Source organism: Bos grunniens, chromosome X (assembly GCF_055505025.1).
Source record: "Bos grunniens cultivar Pamir isolate PY7600 chromosome X, Bosgru_T2T1.0, whole genome shotgun sequence".
Taxonomy (NCBI): domain Eukaryota; kingdom Metazoa; phylum Chordata; class Mammalia; order Artiodactyla; family Bovidae; genus Bos; species Bos grunniens.
In genome coordinates, this window is record NC_141194.1 from 88,331,584 (window position 1) to 88,343,591 (window position 12,008).

The following is a 12,008-nucleotide window of genomic DNA, read 5'->3' on the forward strand; positions in this document are numbered from 1 at the left end:
GTGATTTCATTTATTAGTATGCAAGGCTTTTATGATAATTCTAAAATTCATATTTATGATTCCTATTGAAAAGGCTAGAAAGCAAGCCTTTAATCCTGCCTGCAAAATATACTAAACACAATACTAAAATAAGTAGTAAATAGGTCCAGGTAACAGCTGATAATTGGTGGGAGAACATAGCATTTTACTCAGATTATGGAACACTAAGTAATTAAAAGCAAGTCTTTGACACAAAAACATGGCATAATAATTTAGTTTGTATGAATGCCTGTAATTTAATGGGCTGGTTTTATCCACTGTTACACACTATACAACTAAATGATACTAAATTTATAATGGAAGTGACTGTATTTTTCATCTTTTGCTAGATAATAACTGAAAGAAAGGTATTATGTTTTATTGTTTCTGCTCTAGAAGGAAAAAAATAATCAATTACACATGCCTTCTGTGTGTCACCATAGTTTTATCTTTTATGTGGTAGAAATTACTTTGTGAATCTTGTCAAAAATAGAACAGTATTAGATGACACATCTAAAACTCCCAAACATGTTCCTGACTTCATTTGACTTACTCTGGTGTGTCTCTAACATCGCACACATCATGATGCTCTGCTCCTTCTGAAACTTCCTCCGGATTCCAGATTTCTTCACAATTTTCACTACTAGTTTGAGGGATGACTGTGAAGAAAGGGGAGATAACACTGAACCTCCTGCCCCTTTTACTCCTTGAAATTCCCCCTGTCCTTCTTCACATTAAGTTTGGGATCACTGAAGTGAAACATTTTCTATTTGTAATCACTAGCTTGTTTTTTGGTCAAAGGAAGCTAAATTAGTAACAATTGACTTAAAGTTTTTAATTAACACACAACCAATACGTTGAAGAGTTGTAATAATGTATGTAGAAAATTTGGAAAAGATATATAAGCAAAAAAGAAGAAAATAAAATAATCTATAATCTATAATCCAACCACTCATGTTAGTCAATGATAGCATTCTGGTGTATATCTTCCTAGTCTCTCTCTGTATACGTGTATATACACATATCTCTCTATATCTACAAATATATATGTACACATACATATATGTGTATATACACATATAAAACATATAATATATAAATATTTAGTACATAAAATAACATTGAATATTAAATATATATTATAGATAATATATTTCACGACATATGTGCAAAGAAATATTACACTGTTTTACAGAAACAAGTAGGATCATATGTAAAATATTTTTACATCAAAGAACAAATCAAACATGCAATCAAGATGATTTGGGTAGAAATATTTTATCTTGTACTAAGCTATATTATTGAAGGCAGGAGAAGGGGACAACAGAGGATGAGATGGTTGGATGGCATCACCAACTCAATGGACATGAGTTTGAGCAAGCTCCAGGAGTTGGTGATGGACAGGGAAGCTTGGCATGCTGCAGTCCTTGGGGTCGCAAAGAGTCAGACATGACGGAGCAACTGAACTGCATGCAAGCCTGATATAATTCTTTAAAAATTCTATCAGTGAAAGAAATTGAAAACAGTTGAGACAATGATCGTTTTTAATCCAGTATTTTACTCATGTAGACGTGAGCTCTAAAGAAAATGTCTTTTACTTGTCTTTTATGTCAAACTGAGCATATTCCTGGGTTTCTACATGTCATATTCGAATGTTTAAAAGTAAATAAGCATGCAAAATCCTAGCTTGAATTTGTTCCAACTATTGGGGCAGCAAATGGCAACTCACATTAGGTGCAGAACAGTATTTTGAGTCTTTCAAGCATTCTCAGAAATGTACCTGGTTGTCAGGTTTTCAATACTGCCAGTTCTTTTGAAATGATCTGTGTCTATTTAACATGGGCTTTGTAAAGCATAATTACAGTTTTATATATAAAGTTTTATGTATGACTCATTGTTCTCAGAGTTTCGAGATTATTAGACATAACATTATAAGAAATACAGGCAGCACAGAAATACATCCAAATTTGAACTAGTCTTCTATGAAGTGAATATCTCTTGAATAACGCAAATATACTCTTGAGTATGTAGAATAATAACTAGTGAAATTTTAAAATTGTCCACTCAGACATCATTTTAGTCATTATTTTAAACATTTTTCCAGACAAATTTTTTTACAATTACCTAAGTACTTCATTTCCTTTCCCAGTCCATCCTCTGGTAACTGTGATCACAAGCAATAGAATTAGAACTTTCTAGATTTTTAAAGTTGTGTAAAACGTTCAACTCTGTGAAAATGTACAAGCCAAAACACAAGTAAAACATCCAAAAAGTATTTATTCTAGTTTATTGGACCCATGACTTTATAAGTCACCCAATGTGCTTTAATTTATGTTTTTCAACATTAGATGAAATCTTGTGGTTATTTGTTTTATTTTGTTTTCCAGAAGACTATTAGTTCAAAGGGGGCAATGACTCTATTTTGATCTCCATAATAGTCTCAGAGATGACCATACTACTTGGTACATAATAGGCCCTCAACAAATATTTATTTAATGAATTCATGAATGAATTCTGTGAAACTGCCTGAATACAGCAGCACAGAAGGTGAAGAAGCTAAGCATCTTGGTAACTAGACCCTAAATAATTAAAAAAAAGTTCTCTAACCACATGGACTTTCTTGTTTTTCCATCTCAGGAAACATCCCCCAAAATGTGAATAACTCAAGGCAAATTAACTTCAATTACTAGAAAAACAACTTACCGGCAACATAGAGTAAAAACTGCATCTTTATATGTAAATAGCTGTTCATCATCCCCACAATTATTTGAGTTCATCTTTGATAAGTGCTAGTGTTAGCATTACTCTCCCTATAATTTTGCTCCCAAAGAAGAGAGTATACTGATTATATTGATCTATATGCTATACTTCTTATAGTATAACTTACCTGTATTCTCTTCTATTTTTGGTGGTCCAATATTTCCGGGTCCCATGGCTCCCATTGCTGATGACTGGAGGAGAAGAAAAAAGTCCAATGTTCTATAATTACTACTTGTATAACTTATATGACCAGTAATACTTTAAATTTGATAAGATTTCCAGGTACAATTTAATTGAGCTACCCAGTTTAATTATCCATTGTTGTTATACAACCAAGAGACAGATGTCAAGTATTATTTTGAATAGGCAATGGCACCCCACTCCAGTACTCCTGCCTGGAAAATCCCATGGATGGAGGAGCCTGGAAGGTTGAAGTCCATGGGGTTGCTGAGGGTCAGACATGACTGAGTGACTTCACTTTCACTTTGCACTTTCATGCATTGGAGAAGGAAATGGCAACCCACTCCAGTGTTCTTGCCTGGAGAATCCCAGGGACGGGGGAGCCTGGTGGGCTGCCATCTATGGGGTCACACAGAGTCAGACACGACTGAAGTGACTTAGCAGTAGTAGTAGCAGTAATAAGGCAGAATTGATCTTTGATCAGACTAAATCCCCAGTTCCAGACCAGTGAATCATGTATTTCTGGGGATAGGAGAGTGAGCGACATTCATCTCTTTGAAGATTATAACCAAGCATTAGTATAACATGGATTTTGGATTTTGGCAGTTGTCTGGTCATAGTTAGATGGGGAACAGAAGGATGGGAAAGTTTTATAGAAATGGAAACAAACAACTAAATAGAGTCCAACTATTTAGACATCAAACAACTCATTTAAAAGTCTTAATAGCTTTTACTTCTTTCCACCGTGGGTATGAAATACTTCGTCTCACCACCTCATGACATTAAATGAGTGAATTTAAACAGCAATCCCAAAGTAATAGTGTCAAACACATGATGAACCACTTCAGTCTTCATGCAAATTCAGATTTACTTCACCATCTTCTGTACAAGCATACATACCCCCCAACACACAGCTTACAGGACTGCCTCTGGCTCACCAGCAGAATAGTTTTCTTTTTTCAACTAGGTATACCACTCATTCAGTTCAGTTCAGTTGCTAAGTTGTTTCTGAATCTTTTTAACCCCACAGACTGCAGCACGCCAGGCTTCCCTGTCCATCACCAACTCCCGGAGCTTATTCAAACTCATGTCCATCCAGTCGGTGATGCCATACAACCATCTCATCCTCTGTCATCCCCTTCTCCTCCCGCCTTCAATCCTTCTCAGCATCAGGGTCTTTTCCAATGAGTCAGTTCTTCACATCAAGTGGCCAAAGTATTGGAGTTTCAGCTTCAGCATCAGTCCTTCCAATGAATATTCAGGACTGATTTCCTTTAGGATGGACTGGTTGGATCCCCTTGCAGTCCAAGAGACTCTCAAGAGTCTTCTCCAACACCACAGTTCAAAAGCATCAATTCTTCGGCACTCAGCTTTCCTTATAGTCCAACTCTCACATCCAAACATGACTACTGGAAAAACCATAGCTTTGACTAGATGGATCTTTGTTGGCAAAATGATGTCTCTGCTTTTTAATATGCTGTCTAGGTTGGTCATAGCTTTTCTTCCAAGGAGCAATTGTCTTTTAATTTCATGGCTTCAGTCACCATCTGCAGTGATTTGGAGCCCCCCAAAATAAAGTCTCTCACTGTTTCCATTATTTCCCCATCTATTTGCCATAACACACATTACACCTTCAATACACTGGCAACCACTTCATTGGTCCCTCTCAGGAGTTCTTCGATATTTCAAGAAAACCCCAATTTTTTTTTACTTATTGTTCTTGCTGATGTCAGATTCTATGGCTCCAATTCACTCCGTTGCTGGCAGTCAAAACTTCTTATCACTTGGCCCTGGCCAACCAGCACCTCTAACTCTCCCTTTCCAGGATCCTGCCCTTATCTCCCAAGATTTCAGACAAGTACAAAAGTTAAAATGTCCTGTTTGGGCGAGAGAAATAGGGTCTGTCCTTGAAAGCTGGTGGAAAAATCTCACCTGTCTTTATTATGCTAAATTATTCCAACAGCTGTAGGTTATTAGTTATAAATTAATCATAACATTCCAACAGTTTCTCAGGCAGTAACTATTCCTTTCCAGAAAGTTGCTTCAAAAGTGCTATGTCTGTGGTTAAGGTGTTGTTGTTTAGTTGCTAAATTGTGTGATTCTTTTGTGACCCCATGGACTGTAGCCCGCCAGGCTCCTCTGTCCATGAGATTCTCCAGGCAAGAATACTGGAGTAGGTTGCCATTTCCTCCTCCAGGGGATCTTCCTGACCCAGGGATTGAGCCCACATCTCTTGTGTCTCCTGCATTGCAGGCAGAATCTTTACTACTAAGCCACCAGGGAAGCCCTTAAGGTGTTACAGGCATTTTAATGTGCAACTCTGTACTTTTTTTTCTTTTAAATCACTAAAGTCATATAAAATTGCAGTGCTTTTCTTAAGTTATTAATCACCAGAATACTAATAATACTAATAGTCAATCAGGGTAAAGAATTTTTTGGAACATGAGGGCCTCTTGTTTTGTTGAGTGCTTCCTTCCATAGCAAATAAAAATCCATAGAAATAAAAACTTGAACATTCCCGACAAAAATTGGTATGCCCCCTATGAACACTGATGATTGGATCAGTATATCAGAACAGAGGGGGAGTTTAAGTTGATTAACATAATGAAAATAAATAATTAAAAATAAAATTTTCACGTGAAAAGATGGATCAGGATAATGAAAAACAGTAAAACCATCTGGCAATTGTTTCTATAAGATTATCATTTCAGCCTCTACCATGAATCTACACCCAATTATCAGAGCAATTTATCATTGCAATTCATGCCACCCTGCAATATGTAAGAGAGTTAGAACATCCTTGGTATGTTATCTGTGCAAAGTGGTGAACCTTATTTCCCAAGGTCTTAAAATCCCCTTGTGAGTTTAAAAGATAACAGACACATTCTTTCCCAATCTCCTATATTCTTAAAAATTCATGGTGAGGATAGTGTAAATAAACCAATGTGTATGCAACAGTTCTAAATGCTGTTTACAGTAAGTGTATTTTCAAAAAAACATCACTCTTGTAATCATTCTGCAGTTCCCAAGATTAATGCATGTTAAAAAATGAAAAGCTATTTCTCTCCTGGAAAATTTAATAGTTCATTAGAAACATTAATTATTCTCCCACTGTTCTGATACTCCAATTCTATATCCTCTAATGATATCTGTACTGTGGCGTCTGAATGACCAATTATCTCAAAATTGCTTATAACCCAGATATACAGAATTGTACATTATTATAGTAATTTTCCTCTATAAATTGTACAATTTGGTAAAATGATTCTAGTGTCTTTATTCTCATAAGCACTCATCTTTCCCCTGAAAACGCCTCTAGTTGCAAATAAACATCACCATGCATAAATGCCAAAGGAAACAGGCTTTGTAACCAGGATAAATTCTTATCTATGAATCTGTTCCAGTTACAAGTTCCATTTCACTTTATTCAAGATCACTATTTCTCAAGCACTGACTATAATTTTTCTATATGGCATAACCTTACCTTTCCCAGGATGTACCACTCTATCTCAGCTAAGGTAGCAAAAATGAGTTTGCCTTCCCAACTTATCGGTATATTGCTCTTAACTTTTTCTTCTGTGTCTTATTTGTTGTATATCTTCAATGCTGTTACTAATGACCTGATTTTTCTTTCTTTGGCCTCTACTAAGAATTTTCCCTGATTAAAACTTCTTGGTTACTAATTCTGGCTTGGCTCCAAGCCAACTCAGTTCCCCTCTTCTACAAATTTTATTTCCATCTGCAAGTCTTACTTGCCCGGTTCCACCTAACTTCTTCCTGGAGGGTAGAAGCTCAATCCAGTGTCAACCTGAACCACTGAACTGGCTGCCTATTTAGATTATACTATTTGTTTTTCCACACTATGGGAAAAAAGAATTTGGGGAGGAGAAAGTTGATATGTATGTTCATGGGAGATGGTTTATTCATGGTAAACTGGCCATGATAACAAAGAACATTAAAATAATTTAAAGCAAATTGATATATTCTGCTATACTAGGAGATTTATGCCTTCAAACAAATTTTGTGTGCCTTCACATTGGCAGTCTGATAGTCAAAGTTTGCTAATGTCCACGGAGATGGAGAATGGAGACCAAGGGGTTACATGGAAGTATTTTGAGTATTCTGAGCATACTGGCAGTGAGTGTGAAATAGTCAAAGGTCAATTCATGCAACTCTCCTACCCAAAATGAAGCCCATCTTGCTGCTGCAAGACTCCCCAAGGTTCCCTTTCCTGACCCCAAATGCTATTTGGCTAACTAGATTCTGCAGCTCTATCTGAGCATACAGCTGGAAACCAATTTTAATAGGCTGAAGCTAGTTTGTCCCATTATTTGGCTCAAAATATTTTCTGTTCTGCTTTCATGTGTAGACAAATCAAAAAAATTAAGGGTTTTGGGGGTTTAATTAATACTGCCTAATTAAAATTATTTGTTTTATAGAAATATTGTCTAGGCTTAAAAATCCTAGCTACCACTCTTTGCATTGGTTGTCAAGCATTCTCTGGCCATAAATATAAATGACAAACATTTTGAAATGTGGCTATTGCTACCATAGTTACAGAACTATTTTCCTATTCAGTGTTCAGGTAGTTTAGAAAAAATATAATTATGTTTGCTAGAAAGGTACTAGAGGTTATACTCTCATGCATAATGAGCCCTGCAACCTCCTGTGAATATATTAGATGACACAGCCCTGCTCTCACAGCAAGGTTGGAACAAGTTGTTCAAATACAGTTTCATGACTTAGTGTGATCAGAACTAATTCATCTGTAAGTATACAACCACCTGTCCGGACTCAAAGTCATCCTCTTCAGGATAGAGTAGCTTAGAGAGAGCCTGTAATGCGGAAACGGAAGAAATTGTTTCAAAGTCCATATTTTCTGTTTCCATATTTTCATTTTCTGCATTTTCAGATTCCATATTCTGAGGAAGAAGATAATCAGAAAGAGGTTTTTAGTTTTCTATTTTATTTAAGACATGAAGATTTTTCTAAATTGTCCTATCTCCCTTCTTTCCCTGGGTCACTCCATGATCTCTTATTCCTCCTTGAAAATCCTTGTAAACTCCTTCAAATATATATATTGTGCTGATTCACAGAGACTCACAGACTCACAGGGCATCAAGTAGACAGAAGTATTCAGCTTGCTTTATTAAAACTTCATGCTTAATCTAACAAGCATTTCTTGAGCACCTACCTAGTGGTTCTCAGGTTTTAGAGTGCTTAAGAATCACTGGGGAGTTAACTAAAACTGCACATTCTTAAACTCTACCTCTAGAGAAAAGGTATGTCAGTGTCATGTAGAAAGTACATCATTATTTAGAAATGAACTTATGTAGACTACCTTTTTACCTTGTCTCTTTTACGCTAAGTTGTATATTCTATTTAGTGAACTGAAAAGGATGTTTGCTGGGGTGAATGTCTCAAGGAAAGTTACTCATTTCACACTTTTGCCTCAGGCAGCCCTGTACTTTCTGTTATTTAAAATTTTAATCAACCCTTGATGATGCCTCGCATTATATGGCTGTTTGAGGCCTCTAGTGAGTTGGTTCATTAACTTTAGTGAAAGTTTATGGAAACATATTTGTTTTCTCTTGATTATAATAGTGATACTATGTATGTCTATTGTGGAAATTTTAGGAAATAATACATTAAAAGTAGAAATAAGAAAATCACAAATACCTGTACTCCTACCAACCAGACATCAGTCTTTCAAAATACTCTCTACCATTGTATTTAGAGTAGGAGTTCAGGATTTTTAAAAATCTCGAAAGTGTCAGACTCTAATGAAAAACCTGAATAAAGACTGTAGAATTAGGCTTATTATTAGTGATTTGGGCATAAATATAATAGGAATCTTTTCTACACTTCTGCTGATATTTTTCAAACATTATTCCATAAAATTAATTGATAGGAAAAATTTCTTTAGCACTTATATTAAATGATCCATTAAAATGTTTCCATTGTGCACAGAAAAGTAATATAAAAGGATTCTCAAAAGAGTGCTGGTACAATCTCCTGTCAAAATCAACTGCATGTAATGGCAGTTTACAAATCTATTGTTTTACTCTTGTGTTTTACCATTATTATGACTTTCCTTTGTAAAAGAAAAACTGATCTGAATACTTATTGGAGATGTCAAGGGTATGAAACAAATGTTAAATAACTCTGTACATCTAGCATAGAGGCAAGTATATCACAGTGGTTAAGGGTAAGGGCTCTGGAGTCATGCTGCCTAGGTATGTATCTATCATTTACTTCCTACTCTGTGACTCTGGACACATCATTTAATCTCTCTATACCTCATTTTCCTTATCTATAAAATGGGAATGATAATAGTGCTACTTCATAGGGTTGTTACAAGCATTAAGTAGCTTAATACACATAAAAGAGCCAGGAAAAGTGCCTGGCACATAGCAAGTACTCAACACATGTTAGCTATTATTGGTTCTTTAAAATTTTAATTTTGCTGGGCATGAATATCATTTCTAATAATGATGTCAAATAACTTAATGATAAAACTCATTACCCTGAAAACTCATTAAATTGGAAAAGGTGAAATAAGAGGCAATAAAACAATCTTCTCTCACAGTATGGTCTGGTAGTCTGCTATGGAAATGAATAATTGACACATTAAATTAATGAAGAGGCTCCTGTTTATATTTTTAAAGTCCTAGCTGATTATGTGTTCATTAAATATTTACTTAACATTAAAAGCAAAAAGTTTACTGAAACATTTTCTACCTTAGACAATGAAAGAGAAAAATGGATCCAGATATCAGATGCAATGATATAAGTGGCATTTTGAGTTGAGATTGTACAATGAGACTTTTAAAAAACAAATATAGCAGAAAGTGCTTTATTATTCCAGCATTATCTACCTCACAGTATTGTTGTGATGGCTATATTATGCAATGTGGGTGAAAGAGTTTGCTAAAATATGAAAAGCTTTCTAAAAATATCATTATTATTTGGTACATAGTGCCAGAACCACAGGTACACAATGATGAAGACTGCTAGAAATCAATGGTGGGCTGGTGAGAGAGGAAGAAACTGGAACCAGTAGAGCTAACCCAGAAGAAGGGCATTCAGAAGTCCCAAATACAGCATCTGAGATAGCAATCAGAACTTCTATTCATGCATACTCATCAGCTTGACAGTGACATGGCAGCGAGAGTTTCAGGACATGAACACTGTTTCAGCAGAAAGGTTGAATAGCCATGGTTACAGCGAGGTCTATTTAGGTAAAGCAGGACCCTGGTCCACAGGTAGGGGTACAGGAGGCAGGGTGGGGTTCTTGAGGTGGGAGTTGGCAGCCAGAGAAAGGTTCAGAATATGGTAAGGTTCAACATCACAGCTAGAAAAGAGAAGAGGAACCAGAGACTCCATCAGAGGCTTTCTAATGTCCCAGGAGAGGTTATGAAAGAAGGCTGCGGTTCATTAGGTACATTGGATACTGTATTTAGGAAAAGCAGATTAATTCTAAATGCACATCAGTGGGGAAGTACCTCTGGCCTTGTTCTCATTTGGTGAGAGACAGAGCAGTGTGGGCAATGGGAAGCTACACCTGGAAGCTGAGTGTCTTCAGTAACTAGAGCCGGCATGTAGTCAGCAGTTGGTGAATACTGAACAAAGCATGACTAAATTCATACAAAAGTTGATTTCCTAGTCATCTTGGAAGGTTATACATTGATGGAAATTATGCTATCAATACTCAAAATATTTTGGAATTGCCTTCATATGTATCACCAAAAAAACAGGTGTTGCTATGGTATCACTCAGTTTGATTACACATCAGATTTGTCTCCAAGTGATTTCTAGCTATATCTAGATATCACATCTACTTTCAAACTATGAAGATCTGATATTTGAGGATATTCAAAAGAATGAGCTACAAGCCTTAAGGCGATTCTAAAAGAGTAGTTTCAAAAGTAATTTGAACAATAACAACAGCATTATAATAAGTGGATAGTCTCCCAAAGTGACTGCTTTGAAGGGAATACCACTCCTTGGGATGTAATACAAATCACAATAATTTATAATAATGCTCTTTATATCTGAAGTATATTAGGAATCAGACTTCTTAAATTTCAAATCATGCTGGCATAGAATGGCATAGATTCATACTTAGATAGATTGAAGTAGAAATATCAAAATAAAGTTGGTATGCCAGCAAAAATAATTTTTACCATAGCAACTATAACAATCACCTATAAGCACAAAATAATAAACCATGACAAGCTTCTTGATATTGTATTCCAACAAACAAAAGAATCAGCAATATTAATCAAAGAACAAAGTCTCTAAAGAGAAAAACAAGAATTTGAATTGTTAGAAAACTATATTCTAAGTTCAATGGAAATGAAGATTCTACTAGCTTTTTTAGAAGTCTAACAAATCAAGAATAATTCATTAAACTATTAAAAACTTATTGTAATTCATTTGATATAAATAGATCACATTGGAAAAATCAGAGCAAGATGCCTTTTTATGAGTTATGCACTGTTATTTATTTGTAGGACTATCTTTTATTTGTAAATTTCATATAAAATTCATTTTGAGCCTGGCAATCAAGGACCTTCAGGATATAACCCCAGCCTAATTTTCTGCCTTTGCCTCCTATTATTCTCCTACATGTAATCTGCATTCTGCTAAAAACTGAACTTCTAATTAAACATACCCTATAATCTCCTGCCTTTGTACTTTGGAATGTATTCTTCCTTTTGCTTACAGTAGTTGAGAGCATAGTGATTTTTCTGGCATGCCATTTAAACAGTCCAGGAATAAATTTAAGGCCAGTTTAAGCACGAATTTCATTTTAAAAATATATTGCTAAATGTTTTCTTTGAAGTTTGGTTATATAGAAAATAAATTTTCTAGACCTCCCCCCCTTTTGTTTTCTCTCACTCGCTTTTCAGAGAAGGCAATGGCACCCTACTCCAGTACTCTTGCCTGGAAAATCCCATGGACCGAGGAGCCTGGTGGGCTGCAGTCCATGCGGTCGTGAAGAGTCGGACACAACTGAGCGACTTCACTTTCACTTTTCACTTTCA

The 12,008-nt window shown here is 35.7% G+C and overlaps 1 protein-coding gene across 2 annotated transcripts in view; it reads right to left on the reverse strand.

Moving 5' to 3' along the window:
* DNAAF6 (dynein axonemal assembly factor 6) overlaps nucleotides 1-12,008 on the reverse strand; it is a 48,976-nt gene that overhangs the window by 34,205 nt on the left and 2,763 nt on the right. Inside the window, exons 2-4 of one of the 2 annotated variants that reach the window (XM_086389649.1) lie at nucleotides 7,743-7,880; nucleotides 2,906-2,969; nucleotides 572-677 (exon numbers count right to left, since the gene is read on the reverse strand). In XM_086389649.1, coding sequence (XP_086245775.1) covers nucleotides 572-677; nucleotides 2,906-2,969; nucleotides 7,743-7,877 — 305 coding nt within the window. In that variant the 5' untranslated portion in view covers nucleotides 7,878-7,880. Of the gene's footprint in view, nucleotides 1-571; nucleotides 678-2,905; nucleotides 2,970-7,739; nucleotides 7,881-12,008 lie in introns of both variants that reach the window. The other variant, XM_086389648.1, reaches the window with a different exon arrangement.